Source organism: Ctenopharyngodon idella, chromosome 24 (genome assembly GCF_019924925.1).
Source record: "Ctenopharyngodon idella isolate HZGC_01 chromosome 24, HZGC01, whole genome shotgun sequence".
Lineage (NCBI taxonomy): Eukaryota > Metazoa > Chordata > Actinopteri > Cypriniformes > Xenocyprididae > Ctenopharyngodon > Ctenopharyngodon idella.
The window spans coordinates 11,182,430-11,210,105 of record NC_067243.1 but is presented as its reverse complement, the minus strand read 5'-3'; the positions used below and the strand labels follow the sequence as shown (position 1 = coordinate 11,210,105).

The 27,676-nt window shown below is 36.5% G+C and overlaps 1 protein-coding gene across 1 annotated transcript; it reads right to left on the bottom strand.

Annotated features, from left to right (window-relative positions):
- Positions 1-521: 521 nt before the first annotated feature.
- slc7a5 (solute carrier family 7 member 5) lies at positions 522-27,093 on the bottom strand. The gene is made up of 10 exons (XM_051884239.1): positions 26,311-27,093; positions 22,368-22,493; positions 13,593-13,698; positions 13,111-13,155; positions 10,706-10,829; positions 10,477-10,580; positions 10,157-10,253; positions 9,181-9,330; positions 6,027-6,204; positions 522-4,014 (listed from the first exon to the last, which is right to left on the bottom strand). Exons 1-10 carry the CDS (start codon positions 26,888-26,890, stop codon positions 3,959-3,961), a joined length of 1,566 nt encoding a protein of 521 aa, XP_051740199.1. The 5' UTR covers positions 26,891-27,093; the 3' UTR covers positions 522-3,958.
- Between the last annotated feature and the right edge of the window lie 583 nt (positions 27,094-27,676).

Here is a 27,676-nt window from a genome sequence, read left to right as displayed (position 1 = left end):
AAAGCTTTCCTTAGGCCACAGCAGCTGATGCGAGACCAGAGCTATTACGGATACCCTTAAGAGGGAAAAAATGCCTTTTGGGTCAGTTTCTCGGAGTCCAACTTGCATGAGCCCATTTTTAGGAGTCACGAGCTACAAGAATTCATGGCAGAGAAAGTTTTCTTGAAGGAATTCATTCTTGTAGACAACCAGTCACAAGTCACGTTTAATAATATCGTATAGCAACAACAAAAACTTCCATCCAGACTCTAAAAATCCTGGTATCTGTGGAATTCTCCTTGCATAATAAAAGAGTAATATTTTTTTTTTATTGAAATGATTTTCGTATGTTAATGTGTAAATTATTTAATTATATAATAAATGACTATTATATAAATTACATTTATAATATTTCTAAATATTGTAATTATAATTGTTTTTATAAATAGGCCAATATTATTAACTTTAGTAATATATTAAAGTAGCTTCATATTTGTGCTGCTATATCAGTGATAAAAAAACATCTGGAAAAACACAAGTACTCAAGTTTTGAATGCATTCATGTTTTATTTCTCTGAATACTCAACAATGTTCAAAAAAATCACTTCAGAGCGTGAACTGTTTAATGTCTAAAAAAAAAAAAAAAAAACTTGTACAGTAGACGTATAACCATGGCATCAAAAGAAAATGAACTATGAACTGCTCAACAGGATCTCTTAGTTGTATTTCACATCACATAGAGAACAGGACAGAATACTTACAATCATTAACAGAGTCCGGGTACTACAAGCAGTGTAGTTGACTGATCCGAGATCAGCTGAACACGGCATCTACAGATCACACAAGAAAACAGTCTTTCTAGCTTCAAAGTGAAGTGACGAAAGACTGAGTCTGCCCTCAGGTAAAAGGGTTTGCATGCCTGTGTTGTTCATGTTTGTGGCATGAATAATGTAATCATACATGGCAGTTTGTAAATACAAAAATATGTAGTTTTTAATGATTTAAAGGGACAGTTCACCCAAAAATGAAAATTCTGTTATCATTTACTCCCTCTCAAGTTGTTCCAAACATGTATAAATTTCTTTGTTCTGCCGAACACAAAGGAAGATATTTGTAAACAAGCAGATCTCGCCCCCCATTGTCTACCATAGTAGGAAAAAAAAAGTACTATGATAATCAATGGGGGGCGAGATCTGTTTGGTTACAAACATTCTTCCAAATCTCTTCCTTTGTGTTCAGCAGAGCAAAGAAATTTATACAGGTTTGGAACAACTTGAATAAGTGACAGAATTTTCATTTCTGAGTGAACGATCCCTTTAATTTTTATTCTGATATCGTAAACATACAAATAAGAATCGGTCATAACTTCAAGATTGTTTTTCTTTATTTAAAGTAAAAAAAATGAAATGCCAACAAATCTCTGGTGAACAAATATAATTAATCATTTGTCACAGAAGTAGTGAAATGTAGTGATAGTCGTCCGTCACTGTGATGCAACTGCAATGTCATGTCATAGGAGGCAGATGTGAGTGCAGGGCAGACTCAGGGTACGTTTACACGACAACCAGTGGCGTAGCATCTGGGTATGCACGTGCTCATATGCACTGAGGGGGACGACCCACACCAACCCCCCCACCCGCATACAGATGACAACATTGTCAAAACAATCCCCGTTCACACGGATCCACGAAAACAACTAAAAACGCTGTATTCTGCTGCCAGGCCAGTAGTTGGCGACGTCACTTCGTAAAGAAACACTACACGCCTATAGACCGAACACGTATAACACGTGCGCATGACGTCATTGCTTCGACAAACTCACGTTTTTGTAGTTTACATGAAGACGGTAACAGTATCGTTTTCAAAAACTTGCACTTTGCGACCCGTTTTCAAAACTTCGCATTTTCAGGCCCCCAAAATGCCGTTGTCGTTTAAATGAATGGCCAAAACGCATAAAAACGTTTTCTGTTTTTAGTTGAAAATGGTGTCGTGTAAACGCCCCCTCAGTTATTTATGTAAACTAATGCACCAATGGAAACTAAACCAAGCCAGTAGTTACAAAAAAACATTTATAGATTCACAAAAAAAAAAAAAAGAACAAAAAAAACACAAATATATATAAAAAAATCATTCTGAAGAAAGAAGGAAAAAAATATCAGTAACAATTCTTAGCATTTTTTTTTGTAGAAAAATGCCTTGTAAAAATTATTAGAGCACTAAATAAATGACCCTACAAATAAATAAACACATAAGTAAATTTCTACATAACTATTTAAATTAGATAAATTGGTCTTATTGGCTGGAGTGTTAGTCATACTGCAGTAATTCTCTAAATAACGCAAAGCTTCAATATCTAAACACCAACGAAAATCGTAACAGCATTAAAGAAAAGCATCTCAGCTCTTATAAGTCCTTCTAAGCAGAAGCCTATAGGAAATGTTTCTGTATTCATAATAACCAAAGGACAACTTCCATTTTGTCCAAAAATATCATCCCCTGCATCACCCAAAACACCCCAAGTATTTCTCTTATCACTTATAACGGAAAATGTGCATTTTCACACATACAGCAAATTTGGTCCAGTATAGGAACAAATAACCATTTAACCAAAGCTAGGATAACCCAACACACACTGCATCCAAGTGCAGCCACCTAAAACTGAATCACAATGTCATATTTTACAGTCTGATTTTTTCAGTCCGCAAACTGATGAGGCACTAAAATCTCTTCGGTAAGGGGATTTTTAACGATACCTTGACGGTACAATAAAGAGATGCAATAGCCAACCGGCCATAAGTAGTACAGTAGTACAACAAACTGTTTTAAATAATTATGACAATGGACATGTTTTTCTTGAAAAATTCGCAACTACCAAGCTAATTGCCAAAATACAAGGAGAATGAAATAAAATAGGTGGTCCAGTGTTAAGTACTTCACGTATATATATGTGGCTATCTGTTTGACAGATGCAGAAAAAAGGTGCTAAATATTAAAAAATGTACTTGAAAGAAATAAGACAAACAGCGTCTCATCTTTTGTGCTTCATAAAATCATAATTAGGCATAAAAATATACAGCCAGATCTATGAGTGTGATGTTCACTGAGGTAAGCAGAAAGGCTATCGGTATTCTGATTCTGAATTTATGAATACTGTATGTCAGTGCCTTCCATAATAATAATAATAACAAACAATTGGATACATCCAATTAGAGGACCGTGACCAAAAAAAAAAAAGGAGATTCCTTGAAATTCTTAGTAGCACTTAAAAAAAATACACGAAGCTATCAAAAATAAATCTGTCGGAGTATAAAGTCATTTCAAGTTAATCTCAAAAAATAATACATTTCTACACCGGCAGAAAAGGCACAGCAAACTGGTCAAATCTGCTGTAGAAAAGGAAATGATTGTAGATATAATAGAACATATTGTAATCCAAGAAGCAAATTTGTCAGTCAGGTTGGAATGATGGTTCTGGTTGCTGAGAGAGACATTAGCGCCTCCCCACAAGCATTTTCGGTACGCACTTTTCCTCACGTACATTTTGAAACAAAAGCTGAAAACACGATACAGGAAGCTTACGATCATACTACTGCAGGCCCTAAAATAAAGGGATGACCAAACCAAACCACTCACGGTGGTTATATGACACATATCTCCAATGGCTTAAAAAATATATATAAAATCCTGATTAAAAAAAACTTGGAACTCAAACATTAAGAATGAAATGTATACAGTATAATACATTTAACTGAGGAAGGACTGAGAAAATCTACATCTCAACTGAAATGCTCCAGTGACCTCTGATGTTGTCTTGTTTCGCATGTGGTAATTAATATAGATTTTGCCTGTGGCAGCAGGATATGACTTTTTTTCTGGCTCACACGAGAGGTGAGGCAGTCGAGGAATACAGTAAGGGAGTCTGAGGTGAATACAAGGAGACTTTGTGCGTGGAAGAGGCATCTGTCTATCCGTATGGTCTTCAGGACTCCTGAGGAACCACTTCCATCAGTTTCTGGAATGTCGCTGTGGTAGAGACTGGACAGAAAATATATAAATATATATGTATTGATCAAAATTGATAGTAAAGTTATAATGCAAATAAATGTTGTTCTTTTTTATTTTATTTTATCAAAGATTCCTGAAAAATATGTATCACAGTTTCCACAATAATATTAAGCAGCACAACTGTTTTAACATTGATAATAACAAGAATTGTTTCTTGAGCAGCAAATCAGCATATTAAAATGATTTCTGAAGGATCATGTTATTTTAAAATCTAATAACATTTCACAATATTACTGTTTTTTTTTTTCTGGATTTTTAAAGTCCCCCTGTAGTCAATAATTGATCCCTTAAAACTCATCTTTGATCACCAAAATTACATATTTAAATGTTTTTTTCCTTTGAAAATAATTTCTTCATGCCTTAATATAGCTTGAATGGAACTCTACACCCTTGCTTCAATCAGCATATGCGGATCTATGAATATGCAAATTAGCCCCGCCTCCACTCAATCACTCGAGCTCAGAAAACCTGATCCACTCGGTCAACTTTACTGTAGCAAGTGGAAATACTCGTTTAACTCAGCCATAAACAGGCTTGTCTACAAACCATGAGCAAGACAAACCTTGTGCAAATTCATAAGTCAACACCATTGCTGAGCATTTTTTTCCTCAAAACTGCAGTGAACCAAAGACAGCTTGAAAAATGCGGTTTGAAATCGCTGGTGTTTCTGATGTCACAAACTACCTTGTAACCAATCACATCAATAAGTGGATCTCTGAGCTGGTGTGAGTGAGTGGAGGCGGGGCTAACTTGCATATTCATAGAACTGCGTATACTAAATGAGGCAAGGGTGTAGAGTTACATTCAAGCTATTTTAAGGCATGAAGAAATTTTTTTTGAGGAAATTTTTTTTTTTTTTAAAATATGTAATTTTGGTGATCAAAGATGAGTTTAAGGGATAAAATTATTGACTTCAGGGGGACATATTAAAACATATTAAAAACACAACATAGACATAAATAACGCCACATGGTGTCTTTAATTAAATAAACGCAGCCTTGGTGAGCTTAAGAGACTAATTTTAAAAACATTAAAAAATCTTACAAAATCTCACTGATTTAAAATACCATGTATTTAATTGCATCATTTATTAACTTTAATTGAATTTATTTTACATTTTATTTTGAGTATGATTCATTAGTGCACATTACTGTGCTTTTTTTTAAAAAATACCATGTGGGTAGAGTTGTCAAAAGTACCAATGTGACGCTTTTGGGCGGATTCGTAAACACCTCTGATTGGCCATTGTGTTCACATGCTCAACAGATATGTCTGTGATTGGCTACAATGATCAACACAGGGGAGCGTTTGAAAGCACACAGAAGTATTTGAATTTAAAAGCGTTTTGAAAGCGGAAACAAAAGTAGGCGTCTATCACCCGACTGGTCCGCAATAGATGCCTGATTTCAAACGCTCCTGTGTGTATCTGCGTAAGCGCTCGGTGAAGAGCTTTATTGATATCTATTTACAACATTTTTGAAGTGTTGATCATTGTAGCCAATCACAGACATATCTGTTGAGCATGTGAACACAATGGCCAATCAGAGGTGTTTACAAATCCGCTCAACAATGCTCAAAGCGTTCATTTTTAAAATGTCAGTACCGACTTGGTATCGAAGTCGGTACTTTTGACAACTCCACATGTGGGGCCTAAAAAAATAACAATATAACAGCCCACTTTTAACAACCCAATCCAATCTTATTGGATAAAAACAAGCCACATCAAGCCCCAAACTATTTAAGGTTAATGTTGTCATGAAAAGCAGTGTAGTCACAAGTTTGATTTTAACATTAACTTTGTCAGATGTAAGAATGACACTCAAAGTCAGTTAAAAAAAGCCTTCAATACCTGAATAGTGTTTCAGATTTCAAGAATGCGGTTTTAACTGAATAGAAACATATTATTCTCATTGTCATGAAGCACTTAAGGAAAGTGTGGAAAGATAAGGAAAGGAAGACAAGGAAAGAGGAAAGATACTCACAGAGGATCTGCAAGAGCCATTTGGGCTTGGTCTGCCACCAAACGCCGAATAAGTACACGGGAACTCCTGTGGCGATGATTCCGAATCCTATAGCACACTCCACAGGGGTTTTCCAGATGGACACCACAATGAGGAACAGGCAGGCCAATACGAAGGAAATGGGCAGCAGAATATTAACCTAGTGGACAGAGAGAGGTGGGAAAGCTTTGAAAATATGATCAAAAGTATATTTAAAGTGCTGTCGGAAAGTATAAAGTATGTTTATTAAGGAATATTTATTTCTCATATGCACTGCAGAAGTGTAGAGCTTAATGTTGCTCTCTTCTCTGACAATCACCATTCTTCTCTGGCTGCTCATTCTGGTAGGACATCCTGATCTTTGATGTTTGGGTTGTGTTGTGTTTTCTCTTTTTGTATACAATGTAACTTCACAATGCTCCAAGAATGGTTCAAAGCAACTCTTTTTATAGCCTTCTCCTTACAACTTCATCACAAAGTTCACCAGAGTTGCTTCTTGCTTTTTGTGATAGCTGGACTGATCTGGTTTTGCAGAATGGTTCACTTTAGCTTGTTGACAGATGGCCTGACAGACTCCTCAAGCTCTCTCTGATAAAGACTAGCTCATTTCTAACGTCATCACATTTAACTTCCACATGGACGTGAAACTTGGTTTAGTATCCAATGCTCTGATTAAATGGAGAGGGGTTTGAAGACATTTTATTAAGAGGACCAGACATTTAGCTGTTCTTTTTAACAGGTTAAAACTATTTTTTTAAAAATGATGTTCAAATAATTTTTTGCAATACCGACAACATAACTTTTACACAATACACAAGGATCTAGTTTTCATTATTATTTATTTATCTTTTACATGTATTGAATTCACATTAGGAGATATATTCATAAATATAAGATCTACTTTTTAATATTAGGAATTATATATTTATTTTTATGTATTTTCTATTTACTCTGAACTTTAAAATAATCATCATACTGTAATTACAGATTTTTTAAATTATTTTTTGTACTTTTATATAGCATTCACATTTATATACATATTTATATGCAACATCAGAGTTATAAGTTTATCTATAGTATTTATGTTTTAGAGTACATTAAGACTTTTTAGGTCAATGGTAAATTTTATAAACTGTAAAATAATAAAAAAGTAGTGGCTACACTACTGTTCAAAAGTTTGGGATCGGTAAGATTTTTTTAATGTTTTTGAAATAAGTCTCTTACCAAGGCTGCATTTATTTGGTCAAAATACAGTAAAAACAGTAATATTGTGAAATATTAATACAATGTAAAAGAACTGTTTTCTATTTTAATATATTTTAAAATATAATTTATTTCTATGATCAAAGCTGAATTTTCAGCATCATTACTCCAGTCTTCAGTGTCACATGATCCTTCAGAAATCATTCTAATATGCTGATTTGCTCAAGAAACATTTCTTATTATTATCAATGTTGAAAACGGTTGTGATGCTTATTATTTTTGTGGAAACTGATATTTTTCAGGATTATTTTATGAATAGAAAGTTCAAAAGAACAGCACTGAAATGGACATTTTTTGTAACATTATTTTCTGTAACTTTTAATCAATTAAATGTGTCCTTGCTATTTTAAAAGTATTAATATCTCACCCACCCCAATATTTTGAATGGTATTGTATAATTGATTTATTTTGAAGGAAATACTATGTATTTTGAATTTTAAGTAAAAAAAAAATAGTAATGTTCTTTGAAAAATTTACAATACTCTTTATTCCTAGTGTTTTAAAGGGTTAGTTCACCCAAAAATGAAATTTCTATCATTTATTACTCACCCTCATGTCGTTCCACACCTGTAAGACCTTCGTTCATCTTCAGAACACAAATTAAGATATTTTTGATGAAATCCGATGGCTCAGTGAGGCCTTCATTGACAGCAAGATAATTAACTCTTTCAAATGCCCAGAAAGGTACTAACAGTTCATGTGACTACAGTGGTTCAACCTTAATGTTATGAAGTGATGAGAATACTTTTTGTCCGCCAAAAAAACAAAATAACGACTTTATTCAACAATATCTAGTGATGGGCGATTTCAAAACACTGCTTCATGAAGCTTCGAAGCTTTACGAATCTTTTGTTTAAAATCAGTGGTTTGGAGCGTGTACCAAACTGCCAAAGTCACGCCCCCCAGTGGTGAACCATTGAAATTTCGAAACACTTATGATGTAACAAAGCCTCGTTTACTGAAATCACGTGACTTTGGCAGTTTAAAACGCTCCGAATCACTGATTCGAAACAAAAGATTCGTAAAGCTTCAAAGCTTCATGAATCAGTGTTTTGAAATCACCCATCACTAGATATTGTTGAATAAAGTCGTTATTTTGTTTTTTTGTGCACAAAAAGTATTCTCGTCGCTTCATAACATTAAGGTTGAACCACTGTAGTCACATGAACTGTTTTAAATATGTCTTTAGTAGCTTTCTGGGCATCTGAAAGTGTTAATTGTCTTGCTGGCAATGGAGGCCTCACTGCGCCATCGGATTTTATCAAAAATATCTTAATTTTTAGTTCTGAAGATGAACGAAGGTCTTACGGGTGCGGAACGACATGATGGTGAGTAATTAATGACAGAATTTTCATTTTTGGGTGAACTAACCCTTTAAGGATTCCTACTATCTAGAAGTTTGACACTTCAATAGTTAAAACCATTAATGAAATCAGGAAAGTGTCTAAAGACAACATTACAGGCAGTAATAAGTACCAACAGACAATGTATTGTCCCTAATGAGATCTAGAATGGAAAAAGATTATGAGCAATAATCAAATGGCCTCTTTCACTCCAGTGCCTCCAAACCTCCTTTGATGAACATCCCTCTGTGTCCGGCAGATGAGCGGAGGCCACTGAGTGCAGTGATGAGGAGAGGCAAGAGACAGAATGTGGATGAATGAGAGAGGCGCACAAAAGGGCCTGTGTGTTACCGTTCTCTTGCTGGCCATGTCCGGTTTCAGACAGAGAACACATATATTATGGCAGGTCACTTCTCATGGATTTGAAACTATGACCCTGTTCACCCTCAGACAATCCATTTGTGTTCACTTACAGATGTTTAGCCAATCAAAAGTTGTTTTCTGCTAACTAGCTCCACCGCCGGGCTCACCTTAATTGGTCGTTCCAACTCCGGTTTCTTGTAGCGCAACCACATCATGCCAAGGATCGCCATGGCAATGCAAAGCCAATTAAAGAAGCTGAAGAAGTTGATGACAGAAAATATGTCATTGGAGAAAGCGTACAGGAGAGTCATGAGACACTGTGGGGGGAAAAAAGGAAAGAAAAGGCGGTTTAGACTTTCCATTTTGCCAATATTTAGCAATTGTCTTTGTGCGTTATTTGACCTTACAGTAAAATATAGTCAAATTTGTTCTGATTTGTGAATCAGTACAAACAATTCACTGAAAAGAACTCGCTCAACTGATTGATTCACTCAAAAATTAGAACTGGTTAAACCAGTTAATTGAAAAGAATCAACTCAATGATTCACTCAAATGATTCACTTAAAAAATTAAACTGATTCTCAAAATGATTAGGTGTGTTTGACTTGAAGCGGAGCTGCGCAAACCGATCGGTGTATGACATCTAAGTACCACATATCGCTCTTGCGGTACTTTGATGTCATACACCGATAAATGATTTGCTCAAAAATTGGTTAAAATGATTCATCGAAAAGAACTGATTCAAAAGATGTATTTGCTCAAAAATTGGAACTGGATAAATCAATTCATTAAGAAGAACTGACTCAAAAGAATGATTTGCTCAAAAATTAGTACCGTTTAAACCAATTCATTGAAAAAAAATGGACTTAAAAGACTGATTGCTTAAAAATTGGAACCGGTTACACCAATTCATTGAAAAGAACAGGCTAAAAAAGAACTGGTTAAATCAATTCAGAGAAAAGAACCAAGTCAAAAGAATGATTCAATTAAAAATTAGAACTGGTTAAACTGATTCATTGAAAAGAACCAACTCACTCAAATTAAAACTGGCTAAAACAATACAGTGAAAAAAAAAGATTCACTGGACATCACATAACTTGAAAGTCATAGTGAGGGATGTGGTTGGTTGTTGTGGACACCTACAGTAAATATAAGTGAAGGCAGAGGGGTCAGCAGGTCAGGGTGGATCATCGACAACAAACTGGGAAGATGACCTTCTCGGGAGCCAACAAAGAACAGCCTGAAGGGAAAGAGAAAGATACACAAGAGAAACCGTATTGCCCATTAGGTCTGATACTAACCAGCATTATAAGCAGATCTATTTCAAGATAACCTGAGCGTTTGCAGTGGAAAAGCCTGCAGGGTGACTTTAGTACAACACTAACCAGACAGATTAATCGAATAAACAACTTAAAGTAAAGTGATCTGATTAATGTGACCTCTTCCATGTGTGTGTGCATTACCTAGATGAGGTAAACAGAGAGCCATTCACAGAGCCAAAGCAGGACAGGCCCACAAACACAGGGATTATCCAAGCCATTGGCCCCAGGTGGTAGTTTCCAAAGTCCTGAAAAAAAAACAACATTATTATGTAATTTTAATAAACATTAATAAAAAGGAAACTAGTAACTGAGTTAATAAAGGAAATTGAGCTGAATATGGAATAGAATGTGTCTATGTGGCGACACTCACCACAGCAACAGCCTCAGATGAGAGCATTTGCTCCGGACTGAGTGTGGTGAAGTAGGCCAGGTTGGTCAGCACATAGACAACGGTGACAATGGGAAGCGAGATGATGATGGCCCGAGGAAGATTTCTGCAACACGCCAGCACATACATCATAACATAACCCACCCCTCTCAAAAACTTCATGTAATTAAACACCAAATGTGCACTCAGTTGTTTTTTGTGCATCTAATTTAGTAGAAATGACCTATTAACAGTCTGACATGATTAATTTAGGCATGTAGACATGGGTTGCATCTCACTCAGGTCCCTAATTCAGTAATCAGGGCAATGATCAGGAGTCTGCCATTTTAAAGGGGTCATATAATGCCACTTTTACAAGATGTAAAATAAGTCTCTGATGTCCCCAGAGCGTGTATGTGAAGTTTTAGCTCAAAATACCCCACAGATCATTTATTATAGCTTGTTAAATTTGTCATTTTTTGAGGGTGAGCAAAAACACGCCGTTTTTGTGTGTGTCCCTTTAAATGCAAATGAGCTGCTGCTCTCAAGAAGAGGGCGGAGTTTCAAGAGCTCGTGTTAGCACATAGTGTTAGCAGCGCCGATTACCTCACACAGACTCACTTAAAATGTGAGAAACTGTCCAGCCTTTTATGTTCAAAACGGAGTCGGACAATGATGCAGAGATTTAAAGGGTTAGTTCACCCAGAAATGAAAATTCTGTCATTTATTACTCAGACCTGTAAGACCTTCGTTTATCTTCGGAACACAAATTAAGATATTTTTGTTGAAATCCCATGACTCAGTGAGGCCTCCACAGCCAGCAATGACATTTCCTCTCTCAAGATCCATTAATGTACTAAAAACATATTTAAATCAGTTCATGTGAGTACAGTGGTTCAATATTAATATTATAAAGCGACAAGAATATTTTTGGTGCACCAAAAAAACAAAATATCGACTTATATAGTGATGGCCGATTTCAAAACACTGCTTCAGGAAGATTCGGAGCGTTATGAATCAGCTTGTCGAATCATGATTCGATGTCAAACCGCCAAACTGCTGAAATCACGTGACTTTGGCGCTCCGAACCGCTGATTCGACACGCTGATTCATTATGCTCCGAAGCTTCCTGAAGCAGTGTTTTGAAATCGGCCATCACTATATAAGTCATTATTTTGTTATTTGGCGTATCAAAAATATTCTCGTTGCTTTATAATATTAATGTTGAACCACTGTACTCACATGAACTGATTTAAATATGTTTTTAGTACATTAATGGATCTTGAGAGAGGAAATGTCATTGCTGGCTATGGAGGCCTCACGGAGCCATCGGATTTCAACAAAAATATCTCAATTTGTGTTCTGAAGATTAATGAAGGTCGTACGGGTGTGGAACAGCATGAGGGTGAGTAATTAATGACAGAATTTTCATTTTTGGGTGAACTAACCCTTTAAGAAGAAGTGACAACATGTAGAATGCAACAGGACGTTTCTGAATGGTTAGTTGATTAATTTATGTAGCTGATGTGGAGTTAACTATCTTAAAGTCACTGATTAGCATATTGTCATGATAATCTATAAATCGCTTGTGTGGGAACTGTTGTAAGATCCTACAGAGCCAGAGAATATATGCTGCATGAAGATAGAACAGGTATAGTTTAGTTTAATTACCGTTATAACTCATGTTGTCATCTTGCTTTTATGACATGCTATTGCATTTGTGTTACGTACTGTATTGCAATAACACGGCCACACCCCCTTTGTTGCATGTTCCCGGGGGCAGGGTTTATGTAAATTTTAGGGTTAGTGATGTTACTAACCTGGGAAGAATCTCGTTGTAGTCCCTACCAGACGTTTGTTGTAGTCCTTAAACAAAGAATTCTTTGTTTTCTTTGCATTGAACTTTGAGCGTCGTAACTTTGCAGATGTTGTTTATGCTCTAACAGCAACATTACACACTAACTAAAGTTAAAAAAGTGAAATCCTAATAAACCACCCCTTTAAGGGCTGTCTCAATCGCAAAATCCTTCCGTTCGCTCCTGTTGCCGGAAATAGAGCCATCAATGCCCCAATGTGTAGTGAGCCAGGGGTTCAGGCTACTAGATGTTTTACATGAACTAAACCACTGATATTCAAATGGCGGACTGCGGTCCGCATCCAGACCCTGGACCGCGAGACAGAATGGTAGCACCATTTTACTGTTTCTAGTTGAAGTGAGTAGCGCATCAAAACAGCAGTGCGGATCAAACCACAAGCACTGGATTCATCTTTTCATAAAAGTGATTTTAAACATATTTTTCAAAAGTTATATTCATTTTTTAGGGGTACATTTTTTTTTATGAGGAAAAAATGTATTATTTATTCATTTAAAAAGAATTAATGAGGAAAAAAGGACTCTTTTCACTTACTTGTATGGCTCAATCATCTCCTCTGTGACAAAATTCAAATAATTCCTGATAATAAAAAAAAGAAAAAGTAAATGAGAACATTTAAAAACATACTGTCCTACAAATTCAACTGCTGAAGGCCAAAATGAATAAGAGGAAAAGTATAATAACTATAACTATAATAATATGAAAGAAGATGCAGATAAATTATAGAATGACTGACAGATAGTTTTGATTTCTAATAAAGGGGAAGTGTGAAATTTTGTAAATATTATAATACATCTTCCTGCGCCAGCTGAATATGCAGAGTGAAGTATAAGTCAATGATTCAGCTGATTTCCATGTAAAGAGCAAATAACTGTGGAGTTATCAAAACAGTTATGTTGTTATGTGGAATGGGATTTGGTGTAGCATTACATTTTACAAGTGATTACCCTTGTTAAAAGGTCAAAGTCTAATACTTCCTGCTTTCACCCAAATTTAGAGAAGTTCTGTGGTCTTACCATCCTCCATAAGCAAACAGCCCACTGTAAAGAGCCAATCCGATGTTGCCAAAGTCTGATTTGCTTCCTTTGAATGAATTTGCAGGCAGGAGATCAGTAGTATCACCTGCAACAGAAACAAACAGTGTGAAACATGAGATTTCAATGCTGTTGCAACCTATCGGGAACATTATGTAACATAAACAACCCATACAAGTCATAATATCTGGAGAGTACTCTACAATTCCCACAATATGTCCCATGAGAGGAACAAACAAGCTTGCATGGAAAAGTTTCAAGGTGGAAGACTGTTTCCTGCTATCATATTACAATGAATTTTTAAAATCATCACGCTGACATTCTCAAGGCTGGTTGTGGGCAGCAGGTCGGCACATGAGGGACAAGGTTGCAGATGTCACAACTGAAACGCAAGAGAGATGGGAAAACAAGAACAAGAGAGAAAACAGAGGGTTTGCACATTCTTGAACACCCAAAGCCTGTGAATTTCCCACTGGATCAACAGATGAACATAGTGTTGTTTCAGGCTGAGGCCCGCTCTCTATCTGTCCCACGAGAAAGCCGGGGGAGATCAAGCCTCATACATCCATCTCTCCGATGCCTGCGGGTCATACAATGACGAGTGCTTCCCTAAAAGTAGACTCTGTATGGGTTCAATTTATTGTTAGGAAACTCTGCCCCAACAAGAACTGTAGTTTAGCAACAAACATGGACTGAAGTCGGAAAAGAACTAGTTTAACAGGTTTAAAGAAATGGATATGCAGACCAGAAGAATCTGAGACTAAATCATAAATAAACTGACTTGCAACTAGAGTACTCTAGAAATAATTTCTGTGAATACTGCTACACAAGGAGACTCTCCTGTACTTTCCTTTGAGAATGTGTGGTTATTTGTTCTTTCATTCCTGTGCAGCTCTTTAACACAATAGCATCAACTGATTTAATATTCTAATTTGCATATTTTCAAGGTTTAACGACTTTAAGGGCCAGAAAGTAAAACACATGATAAGCACAACCTTCTTAAATCTAAAAATGGACAATGAATAGAACATTTCTCTTTGTTTCCCCATATCAAATTAATAGGGAACTATGGCAACTGTGATTTATACTGTATATACAGTATATTGTCTATGTTATATATATATTTTATATGGGTCATTGACAAATAAAGTTTTTGAAAGTGTAAAAAAACCATAATGGAGATATAATTAATTTTGAAGTTTTATTAAGTGTTAACAATGAGATTATGTGGTTTTTATAATCAATTAACACTGCTTTTATTGTTTTTTGTTTTTTTTTACAAGATGGGACAAAATTTGTCACCAAAAATTCATTCAGTTTAACCAAAATTTCAGTTTTACTAAATGACACTTTTGGTTATACCGAATGACGATATTTTCAAACAATGCTAACAGGCTGATATCTAGCTAGCTAGCAAAAGGACAATCAAACATTTTATATTTAGTACAAGTTTTTAAAATATTACAACATTTTCCATGTTTTATAGCGGTTGTCCCAAATGACCTGATGTTTCGGGATATGCGTATGAGCAAGTGAAAACATGAATTTTTCAAATAGTTAAGAGAGAGTTAGTTACTTTGCTTCATGACCATGTGGTCCTTTGCAGGTGTCTGAATGATGTCACATCCTGTCACATGATATTGACCACATGACTTGATCCAAAATGATCCCTTTATATTGGTTACTCCGAATGACATCAATGAAATAAATTTTTCCAGACATTCTTTCTCATAACAAAGCAACGGCTTCTACGCATAATTTTAATGCCATTTTGCACTATGTTGATATATGATGTTATATAATCATGCCAGAATAAAAAATATATACATTTATTACATTTTAAGATATTTTAATCACAAATGAAATGGCTGTATTTGCCTTTGGACGGTTAAACTAAATGACCATTAAAATTGATCAAAAGTGACAAAAAAAATTCAAATAAGCTTTCTATTCATCAAAGAATCCTGAAAAATGTATCACAGTTTCTACAAAAATATTACTTTTACTAAAATATTAATAAATATTAACATTGATAATAATATGGAATTTTTATTGAGCACCAATCAGAATATTAGAATGGCTTCTAATGGATCATGTGACACTGAAGAAAAAAGTAAGCTTCTATACAAATATATTTGTATGTGTAGAAATTAACATTACCCAGATTAAGTACTGTTCATTGTTTTTTCATGTTAGCTTTTGCATTAACTGACGTTAGCATGTACAAGTGTTGTCCTATGGCAATGAACTGTGAGAGTAATTTTGTGAATATGTTTGCTGTGTAAGAATGATTGCAGCCCAGGGCGAGCTCATGTGAACCAATATGATCGATGGAGGCCAACGCCGCCAGGTCACATGGCACAGCAGGCGAGGTAGGTGTGTGTGACTGTAGGCCTGAGGCAATCAGGCGCAGAACGAGTTTGAAAGCTTGTATAAACTCTTTGTAAAAACTTGAGTATTACGGGCTCAGGCCTGAGCTTCAGAGAACTACGCCAGCCCAGAGGAGCCCAATCTCTGTCTGAGAGAAACGCTTCGACAGCAGATCTCAGCTTACATAGCCTAGATTCAGCCTGAAGAGTTCCTAAAAACAACACGCAACCTCAAACACACACTTTACTAACAGACAACACCTCAGTGTGTGAAGGTGAGTAAGTTTAGTGAGTAGAGCGTCTCTCACAGCATCAGTTGTGTAACCGTTGTCACATCAATGTGGACAGAGAGAGTTATTTGAGAGATAGTGAGGAAAACTAGGGCATCCGGACAACTGGACATTTCCAATCACATACTGGAAAAGTGTATTGTCATATTCTAGTATCAAACAGAAGAATGTTAAAATTAAAGTGTTAGTTCACCCAAAAATGAAAATTCTGTCATTAATTACTCACCCTCATGTCTTTCCACACCCGTAAGACCTTCATTCATCTTCGGAACACAAATTAAGATATTTTTGATAAAATCCAATGGCTCAGTGAGGCCTCCATTGACAGCAAGACAATCAACACTTTCAAATGCCCAGAAAGCTACTAAAGACATATTGAAAACTGTTCATGTGACTACAGTGGTTCAACCTTAATGTTATGAAGCAACGAGAATACTTTTTGTGTGCCAAAAAAACAAAATAAGGACTTTATTCAACAATATCTAGTGATGGGCGATTTCAAAACACTGCTTCATGAAGCTTCGAAGCTTTACGAATCTTTTGTTTCGAATCAGTGGTTCGGAGCGTGTATCAAACTGCCAAAGTCACGTGATTTCAGTAAACGAGGCTTTGTTACGTCATAAGTGTATCGAAGCATTTTGAAATTTCAATTGTTCACGTGACTTTGGCAGTTTGATACACGCTCCGAACCACTGAATCGAAACAAAAGATTTGTAAAGCTTCGAAGCTTCATGAAGCAGTGTTTTGAAATCGCCCATCACTAGATATTGTTGAATAAAGTCGTTACTTTGTTTTTTTGGCACACAAAAAGTATTCTTGTCGCTTCATAACATTAAGGTTGAACCACTGTAGTCACATGAACTGTTTTAAATATGCTTTTAGTAGCTTTCTGGGCATTTGAAAGTGTTAATTATCTTGCTAGCAATGGAGGCCTCACTGAGCCATCGGATTTCATCCAAAATATCTTAATTTGTGTTCCGAAGATGAATGAAGGTCTTACGGGTGTGAAACATGAGGATGAGTAATAAATGACAGAATTTTCATTTTTGGGTGAACTAACCCTTTATGATCTGGAATACTTGATTCTGATTGGTCAATCGCAATATTCTGTGGTAATATACAAATTACTAAACTGCACTCTTTCTCGGTCCATTGTCAATATTTATTTATTTAATTTCTACTGATGAAAAGTTACAGTGAAACAATGTTCAAAAATGTTAAATTTCGAATAAATGCTTTTCTTTTGAACTTTCTATTAATCAAAGATTCCTTAAGAAATGTATCATTGTTTCCACAAAAATATTAAGCAGCAAAACTGTTACATTGACAATAATAAAGAAATGTTTCTTGAGTATCAAATCATCATATTAGAATGATTTCTGAAGGATCATGTGACACTGAAGACTGGAGTAATGCTAAAAATTCAGCTTTGATCACAGGAATAAAATACATTTTAAAATATATTCATATAGAATATTTCACAATATTACTGTTACTGATATATTACTGATATAATAAATGCAGCATTGGTGAGTAAAAGAGACTTCAACAAAAAACATTAAAAGATCTTACTGACCCCAAATAACCAGCCATTTAATTTCACAAAATAAAGTACATATAGGTTGAGGTTCATCACCCTGAAGTGACTTCATTCATTTTGTATCATTTACATCCTTTAAAACGACAAATACAGGTTAAAAAAAAACTTGTTAAAATCGAAATACAGGAAGTGTTACACAACCTCAGAAGTGGTGCTGTAGACATGCTGGTTTTGTATTGTTTTCATTATGACTTATTTGCATTTAATATTGACTCTGCCAAAAAAACATTTGCCTGCTTTTAGTGTGAGTCACGGCACTTGAGTCGGGCTTGCATCATTTCCTGTTCCCTCCTTTTTACCCATCATCACTTCTCAGCTTTCAACTATAATTATCAATACAGTGGCAAAAAGACCAAAACTTAAAATTATGTTAAATTAGTGGGTGGAGTCTGTGAAGTGAGGCGAAGTCCAACTGTCCCAGTGTGGGCGGAGCTCCAGTCCCAGCAGAGTTCACGATAGCCTAAAAACCACGAGGTGTCCTGTTGCCTGCTACGTTTTAGCAATGGCTGGGTGGGTTGGTGTGATAACACAACAGTATTAAGAACAAGCACTTTTCTCAAAATAAACACAAGCACTAAGATTCACACTGAGACCTTTTCTAGACTACTAAGAGAGATAAGTCTATCAAACAGTCAAACAGTAGCCACTTTGAGCACAGAAACTGACACAGACAGAGGAAATGTCACACAGGAAGACATTGTGAATTAAACAGCTCTTTCAACAGCAAGACTTCATAAATAAATTAAATAGAACACTTGTCTAGTCATTTTAGCCATACACAAATCTGAGGACATTTCCACCAACATATGTTATAAAATATTACCCTCTAAGGACAGGGAGGGTGTGTCTATCTGTAGATCAAATTCACAGGCATCATTCTCTCACAATCATTTTGCATTTGCTTATCTAGCTTGCACACAAATACGCCCAACAGCTGGCCAGCTGCCTAGTCAACAGGGACAATCATCTAATGCATTCTAACCAAAATTGAAAGCCATACATGACTGATTTGAAACACTTTACATAGGTATCCACTTCACATGGGGAGAATAAACTCATCTCACAACTGATTTAAATAAATTATGTCCCAAATGACATAATATACTATAAACTTTTACATTCTGCACTTTCTCTTTAACTTTGAAAACAGGAAGAAGCATTGAGAACACTTAACCATCACACCCAATTCTTTTTCATTTACTTTTTACATTTCTCTTTTTATGACAGACCGCACTGAAACCCACTCAAAACCTACCCTTATGCCTTTAAAACCCTTTTAATCTGGAACCTACATACTGACACCCACCCAAAACCTATACTTACATCTGAAACCCGCTCAAAATCTACCATTACGCCTACAAAACCCTTTTAATTTGGAATCTACATACTGAAACCCACTCAAAACCTACTGAAACCCGCTTAAAACCTACCCCTACGCCTAAAAACCCATTCAATCGGAAACCTACATTCAACAAATCAAGTTTCCGGGGTGGAACGGGGATGAGGAGTCACAAGGTGATGTATTGGGCATGGGCGTGGCTTCTGACGTCACACTTGAATGTCCACCGCAGGATGCATTGCTTGTCTTATGTTGCTAAGCTAAATATGCAATTCTCATTAAACCTTAACTGAATATCAAAATCTAAACATAAAAATACCAGCACATCTGCCAAAATACTATTTCCAATTTTCCATTTAAATTTAACACATTTTAATATATATTTTTCGGTATTGAATGAAATATAAGTATATTTACAATCAACATTTCACTTGCCTCATCGGCCATCTTGGATTTTCCTTTTCACAAAGCTCGTCGCAATGCATTCTGGGATGTTAATAATATTTTTCAGTACTGAATGAAATACAAGTATATTTTTAATTGACATTTCTTCACCTGCTTTTTTCAATTAACAAAAATATTAAGCATCACAACTGTTGTCAACATTGATGATAATAACAGGAAATGATTCTAGGGCACCAAATCAGCATATTAGAATGTTTTCTGAAGGATCATGTGACACCGAAGACTCCAGATTTACTCCAGAGTACTCGGACTAGGGCATGACTCGAGTACTCGGACGTGACAACCGACGATCAATCATGAAAACAATGATCGAAGTGACTTGAATATATTTATTTTTTCTGATTGGTTATTGTGGCATTTTGAGCAGAACCGTCAAAAATCCCGCAATAACCAACCAGACAAAAGAAACAGATTGGTTAGCGTTAGACATCATGCTGTCCAGATTGACCCCGTCCCTAAGTACACTGTAAAAAAATCAAAAGTTGAGAAAACTTAAAAGTTTAAGGCAACCGGCTGCAGGAGATTTTTGAGTTTTCTCAACTTGTTGTAAATTGAACTGCAAGTTGAGAAAACTCAAAAATCTACTCCAGCTGGTTTGCTTTAAACTTTTAAGTTTTATCAACTTAAATTTTTTACAGTGTACTTGAGTATTTGTTACTGAGACCTATCAGTACTCGAAATGAAAAAAAAAATGACAAAAATGCCCATCCCTATCATGCATGTTGCAACCTCAGCTAGTAAAATAGTTCTGAGGCTTAACCGTTTAAAGAAACCCACACCCAAAGGCAAGGCAAAAATCTGACATTCTTGGCGAAAATTTGGGTGAGGCAGGTCAATTAAAAAACAGTCGTGCCCTACAGTTCTGGCTCCCATATTGCAGGTTTCAGTAATCAACAAGCAGCACAGCGTCTCCTTCCCATTTTTCTTTCATTTAATAACCATCTTGCTGTCTGTCACTACATGTCCACTTGCTGTGGGCAGTGAGAGTAGGTGGAGGGGAGATAAAAGATCTAGTAATCTAATAATCCATTCGAGTTAACCTGTCCTGTCTCGCTGACTCTCAGTTGAGTGAGCGATACCAGCTTCAGGTCTTTGTTTGTGCAGCAGACACGGGCATGTGCCAAGTGAATGGGCCTTTATTAATCTGCATCTTAGACTGTGAAATCCTCTTGTTCTTTTCTGAATTTGTGAGCTTATACCAGTAAGCTAATGAGAAACCGAACCCAAAGAAAAAAATGTTATATAAAGGAACAGTGCACCCAAAAACACATCTGCTAAATGTATAAATGTAAATTTTATTCTCTGTGAAACCACTGATGTTAATTCCAGTTGGTGACTGTGACCGTTTAAACAGAAACTACTGTAGTTCATTCATGTCAAAGTTGGCGGTAAGGTCTGCCAGCTAGTACTACAAATCTTTAAACTGCTCTTTGTTTTTGTTTGCTCACTATTTCTCAAGACTATTGCTGTCAGTGATTTAGTGTCTCAATGACAAACAATCAGAGCTGCTGTTGTGGCTGCACATTCAGCTAGTCTACAATTCTTTGCCAAACTGGCTGGTTCACAACTATATAACTACAACTGTATGCTGCCTTTACGTAGCTTGAATATGAGTCACATATGAGTCAAGATTACTAAACCAAGACTGCTGATAAACTTCATTTTTATTTTCGATTATATACATTATTTGATTAGGTCAAATTATATAAAAATATAAATATAATATAAAATATAAATAAAAATATAAATATAAATATAATAAAATAAAATAAAATTAAATAAAATTAAATTAAATAATAAAGTAAATAAAATTTTAAATAAAATATAATAATTAAATAAAAGAAAATTAAATTGATAAAAATTGTTTTTTTTTTAAAAAATGTTTGTGATCAAATGTTAGTCTTTAATTATTAATATATTTTTATATAAAATATAAATATTAGAAAAATATTAGTTTCACCATATTTTTAGCAAAAGAGTTTAATGGCCCAGCAATATAACACTAAATCTGTGTAAAATTTTAAATTATTAAATGAGATTATTTACTTGTCTTCCAAATTATGATATTTTGTATGATTTTAAATATGAAATTATTTTTAATATTGTGTGATTTTAATTGTTGGAAACAGTCCAGAACCTATGAGGTAGGATATTTGATGTGTTTAAAATTAAATTCTATGTTAATTTTATGTTTGCTAATAGTTTATCTATTAATTGCTTTAAAAAATTAATGGGACACCAAATTGTACCCCATTCTTGGAAAATGTCTTTTCTTTTTTCTTCTTTTTTTTTTTTTTTTTTTGCACGAGGCTGATGTTGAACTGAACTTTGTCTAGCTTAGCTTGCAAACACTTTTCACTCAGCCGAGCAAAGCAACATTGTAATGAAAACTGTTGGAACAGTACACCGTATCCATAGCAAATCTAAACAAAGTCCATGCAAACCTTTATTCGTATTAGAAAACATACTACATTCCCTCTGCCAGTTTTTATAAACATGCACTATTCATATGGGTTCTTGTGGTCGCCGTGTGACATGGTCCAATTTATTTATTTTTTTATTTAAATTAGAGAAGCATCATCATTAGCCAAAATGGCAGCAATTTGCCTGCTTTCCATTCCATTCTTCAGCACTTGTTTAGTTACCTGACTTATTGTTGGAGGACATTTAGGTGTGTTTGTGTGTGTTACCCACCTTTGCCAATCTGCACAAAACCAATAACGATGATGAGGCCCAGGGCAAGTAGCTTAGCAGCAGCAAAGGCATCTTGGACCCTTGTGGCGGCCTTCACGCTGTAGCAGTTGATAGCAGTCAACAACACTATGGGAAGAGAAAGAAGGAGAAAAAGAACGACAGGCATATATTTTTAGTCTTTCACAACAGGAGCTCAGAGGAAGTTAACCTAAATTCTTGGTAAACTAATTATGGTAGAATTTGTCAGCCATGCTTGAACTCAAGAGGCGTCGCCCACAAAACGCTGTTTACATTTCAGTTACACGTGGCAGCATGCTCTCTAGTGTGCTACTTTTTCTAATGAAATAGCATGGCTGCCAAATTCGGACTTGTTAGAGTTAAATGGGAAATCAGATATCAAATAAACTGTGCTAAAAGAATTATCTGTCCAAACTTGAAAATGTCAGACTCAGCACCACATGTAAGGTTCAAATGATTAGAAATATTATATACTAGAGGACACATTAATCCACCTAATGGATTCTAATTATATTACAGGGTGGAACTGCAGATGATTATCTGAATCATATTCAAATGTCTTGCCCTACTTACTACATCCACTTACTTCAAATTTTTTGTTTGGTTAATTCTGTTTTAATGCGATTAACAGAAAGCCTATTGACTGGATGACTATGTGGCAAAATTTTGAAGATTGATTCGGTGCGTCCAAAATCGCCTACTGTCTGAGTAGGTACTACATTTGAATTTGAACTTACTTCGCGACTGTTAAAAAAGTATGTTCTATATAGTTCTATATGAATGTAATCCTACCGTATTGTCATTACATGACCTACCAGCGTCAGTTGCATCGCTTCACCTCCATTGATAAATTACCTACTTAGCCTCATAGAGACAGAGCGCATTTAGGCCACACCCACGCTGGGGGAGAAAACAATCCAACCCTCTCCATTGACTTTGTATTGCGTGAAGCTGCCTCCTTGTCATTTCTGACTTGTAACAAAAAACAGAACAATGCCTAAAAGCTGCTATGTGACGGTGTACCGCAAACAAGCTAAAAAACCCAGAACTAAGTTTTAAGAAGCTACCGAACCGTAAAAGTCAGCCTTTAAGGAGACAAAAGTGGACACAGGCAATAAGACGTGAAGCATCAGCAGGAAGAATGGGTAAACTGTGGGATCCTGACACTCAGTATGCCTCAGTATGCCTACGTGTGCAGTAAACATTTTGTCACTGGTAATTAAAATATCCAAATGTCAGTTTTATATATTATATTTCCTGTCGCCGATTACGTTGGGCGTAGTTCTCAAGAATAATATGACACATTGCGCTCTGTCTCAATTGCCTGTATCCACTTTTGTGTCCTTAAACACTTGATATTTTGTCGACAGCTTATAAAAACTTAGTTCTGGGTTTTTTAGATTGTTTGCTGTACACCCTGTCATATAGCAGCTTTTAGACATTGTTCTGTTTTTGTTATAAGTCAGAAATAACAAGGAGGCAGCGTCATGCAATACAAAGTCAATGGAGAGGGTTTTCGGTGGGCGTGGTTTTCAGATTATGACGCGTGTCCATCGCCGGAAGTACTAGGTCATCCGGGGACTTTTTCGAAGACTGTGTATTTGGACATATTACTTTGTTGGCGTACTGTTTTTCACATGCTATATAGTAGGGAAGTATTCAGTTTTGGACGCAGTGATTGGCTTTGTCGGGGCCGATAGCCTTGTGGGTAAAGATTTGAGGAAACAAATCTAATTGTGATTTTTTTCCCCAGGTTTGCAATGCTTGTGTGTAGGGCTGCATGAATTAACTCAAAAACAATCATATTGAAATTATTTTGTCATATTGTTTTGTTCAATAAATAAATATACTAGAGTCATAATAGTCATAACTGTATGAATATAGGTGGCATGTTGGCTCAATGGGTCGCTGCACTGTTGCCTCACAGCAAGAAGGTCCTCATTTTGAGGCCTGGATGAACCATGAGGCTTTTCTGTTTGGGTGCTTCCCTGCCTACGGCCCAGATGAGTTACTCAAGATAAGTGGTTTGAAAAACAGATGTATGGATAAAAAAATGAGCAGGTATATGTGCCACAGCCTGCCTGAAACATGAAAGTTCACTGATCAAATACTGGTAAACAGATTTTGAAGGAATAATAAAAATCATGAGCTCCTACCATCTCAGCCTCCAGACCCTGCCTCCAAGCTCCCTATTAAATGTGATTAACTAATGAATACTTCAAAGCAGCATTAGCTGTAAATCGGTCTAGGCACCAAACAGAGAGGCGAAACCCAATGGCCTTTGTGTGCCCCTAAAGTACAAAAGGGGGTCTGTATTGGGTAGGACAGTAGAGCTTGAGTCCCCTCACGCAATAACACACTCTGTCGGGCATTGCAGTTCTCGTTCTTAACAGACTAGGGATCATGAGACAGGTTCCTCCCTAAACTCCCTCATGGCAAGAGCATGGTCCCGCTCAGGGGGCCTCTCCCATGGATACGCAGCATAGTTTAATGCCACGAACCAATCCTGGAGTCCCTTTTTCAATCATAACCTCAAAACACATGAGAAATTGGGTCAGGGGAATAATGGCCAGCTGCTATGCCAACAGACCCAAATACTGTCTATGAGGAACCAGACCATAAAACTGGGCACTTGGGCTGAACATTCAGTGTTTGTATCAAATGTGTAAATCTTGCAACTTGTCGTTGCTCAGCTTAAGCTTATGGTCATAGTCGTGTTTACCTCCCTTTCTGTCTTGTCATGTGGGTTCTTAAGGAAGGATTAGACAAGCCACTATCAGGGCGAGATTACAGCGGATAGTGGGTGCTGTGTTCATTCACTCCCTCACAATCACAAAGAATACACATTCTTGTACCCCAATCAAGCATTCATCTGGCCTAAATGAGAAAGAAGTAGAGAGAGAGAAAGAAAAAGAAATATGGGTTTTAATTTGTTGGCCAATTGGTAATTAGAGCTTGGGCTAATTCTGCTAATCCTAACTGGTTTAAACCTGCGGGAGGGCTTCATTGCTCACATGGGCGCCATGGTTAATCACACCCTCAACATATTGCCATATGAGCATGAATGTCAAAGATCTGTGATTGTGATTGTAGCACTAGAGGGCTGTGTTCATTAACTATTATTGGTGTTTTACTCACACACACAATTTACAGCACACTATAATAAGGGAATACAATTAATAGCCCGATCATTTACAATGAATAATCTTAGTTTAGACAGGTTATGTTATTGCATATAGGTCTACAGATATATTTAAGGGGAGTTTCTGAAAAATAAAAAAGTGGAGTAATTATTAAGTTTATGTAAAATGTTTTACATTAGTTAATAACTTAAAACATCTAATAAACAACTCTGCATTTTTTTTAAATTTTCATGCTAAAAGAAATCTAATGTGCATTTTCTCAAAATATATACATTCGTAATCAAAATATAATTAATATTAAAGCGTCGCTGAATTGGTATAATTAATATTAACAATGCAACCAATTTGCATAAAGCCCGCCAATGTGATGTAGAAGCGCGTGCCACTTCACTAGATGATGAAATTCTCCTGCACCTTTTCAACATTCTCAGTTCCTCCTATAGGCTACACACGACGCATCAGTGTCAAAACATGGCGTTTCTGTCTCTAATGACACATTTTCTGTCACACACGTAGTTAAAATTGTTTATATGTATAATATGGCCGAATTATGAAAAATATTTTGATGATGAATACACGAGGAGACTTGAACGCTGAGAAGATGAAGCACGCGCGTGGCGCTCATGATGACAGCTGAGGTAAATTCTAACGTCTGAAACGTTAAACTGAGGAGATTCACGATAAAAGCTGACTAAAGCCCTCAGTGATTTTGTTTATATGTGAAATAAAGGGGTAAAACGAACTTTCGTGTGACCTAACGAGGTAGGTAACAGGTTACTTACGGATACATAAGCAGGCGACCAGCTTGGCTCCTGACTCAGGGACAGGGCAGAAGGGAAAGATGGGCTTCAGGAGGTAGGTTGCGAAAACATAGGCGACAATATACTGCGAGGACGGCCTTATGATGAGAAGCTCGATCCAGAGTTTCAGAAACGCAGGTAGGGAGCCATAAACTTCAAGGATGTAAGCGTAGTCACCCCCTGATTTGGTGATGGTGGTCCCCAGTTCAGCATAGCACAGCGCACCTATAGTGGAGAAGACGCCGCATACAGCCCACACGACCAGCGACAACCCGACTGAACCGGCTTCTTTCACCACTCCGGTTGGAGTTACGAAGATGCCAGAGCCAATAATGGTGCCTACAATGATGGCCACGCCGTTCACGAGAGTTATAGTTCTTTTCAGCTCGACTGTCTCTTCTCCATCCGCAGCGCTAATATCTGCGGTCGGGCTATCAGGCGTGCCGTCTCCTGGTCGGCTCATGTTGCCATTCCCACCTCTGAGCATCTTCTCCATCACCTGCTTGTCGTCTTCATCCCGGTCCGCGGATGTATTTGAACTCCGTTTCTTCAACCCTGACATTGCTTCCTTTTGTCAAACAAAGCCAGACGCTTTGTTTTGCTTTTATTAAGTATAAAAATTACCCTTTCAGCTCCTTCAGTCTGGGCTCGCTGATGAACGGTGGTACCGTGGATTCCGGTCCGACTCAGAGAAACGTGGTTTCTGAAGTGTGTCAAGTCAATGTTGTAGAGACGCACAAAAGCATCTCCTGATTCGGCCTGCCTCTTTTCTCCTCCTAATCGCGTCAGAGACCAGTATTAATGGTGAATCTATCGCCCTCTAGTGTATCAATTCCTTAAAGGGTTAGTTCACTCAAAAATGAAAATTCTGTCATTAAAGGATTAGTTCATTTTCAAATGAAAATTACCCCAAGCTTTACTCACCCTCAAGCCATCCTAGGTGTATATGACTATCTTCTTTCTCATGAACACAATCAGAGATATATTAATAAATATGCTGACGCATCCAAGCTTTATAATGGCAGTATGCGGTACCAAACGAGTATGAGCTGAAGAAAGTGCCTCCATCCACATCCATCCATCATAAACTTGTACTCCAGACGGCTCTGAGGGGTTAATAAAGGCCTTCTGAAGCAAAGTGATGCATTTGTGTAAAAAACAATATCCATATTTAACAAGTTATGAAGCAAAATATCTAGCTTACGCCAGACCGCCTTCCGTATTCAACTTAGGAAGAAAGCGCAACACCTCTCGCAGTTCAAAAAGTTACGCTACGTCCTACGCCTTCCCTATTCAACTTACGGAAAAAGCGACGCGACGGCGGTTCCGTTTTTTCCGTAACTTGAAT

Bases quoted from the DNA above. Each gene is read 5' to 3' on its own strand.
- slc7a5 (XM_051884239.1), bottom strand. From the start codon at position 26,890: ATGTCAGGGTTGAAGAAACGGAGTTCAAATACATCCGCGGACCGGGAT. The intron at 13,156-13,592 runs GTAAGACCACAG...TTTTATTATCAG, and splicing joins CTGTTTGCTTATGGAGGATG to GAATTATTTGAATTTTGTCA. The intron at 10,254-10,476 runs GTAATGCACACA...CTTTCCCTTCAG, and splicing joins TCTCTGTTTACCTCATCTAG to GCTGTTCTTTGTTGGCTCCC.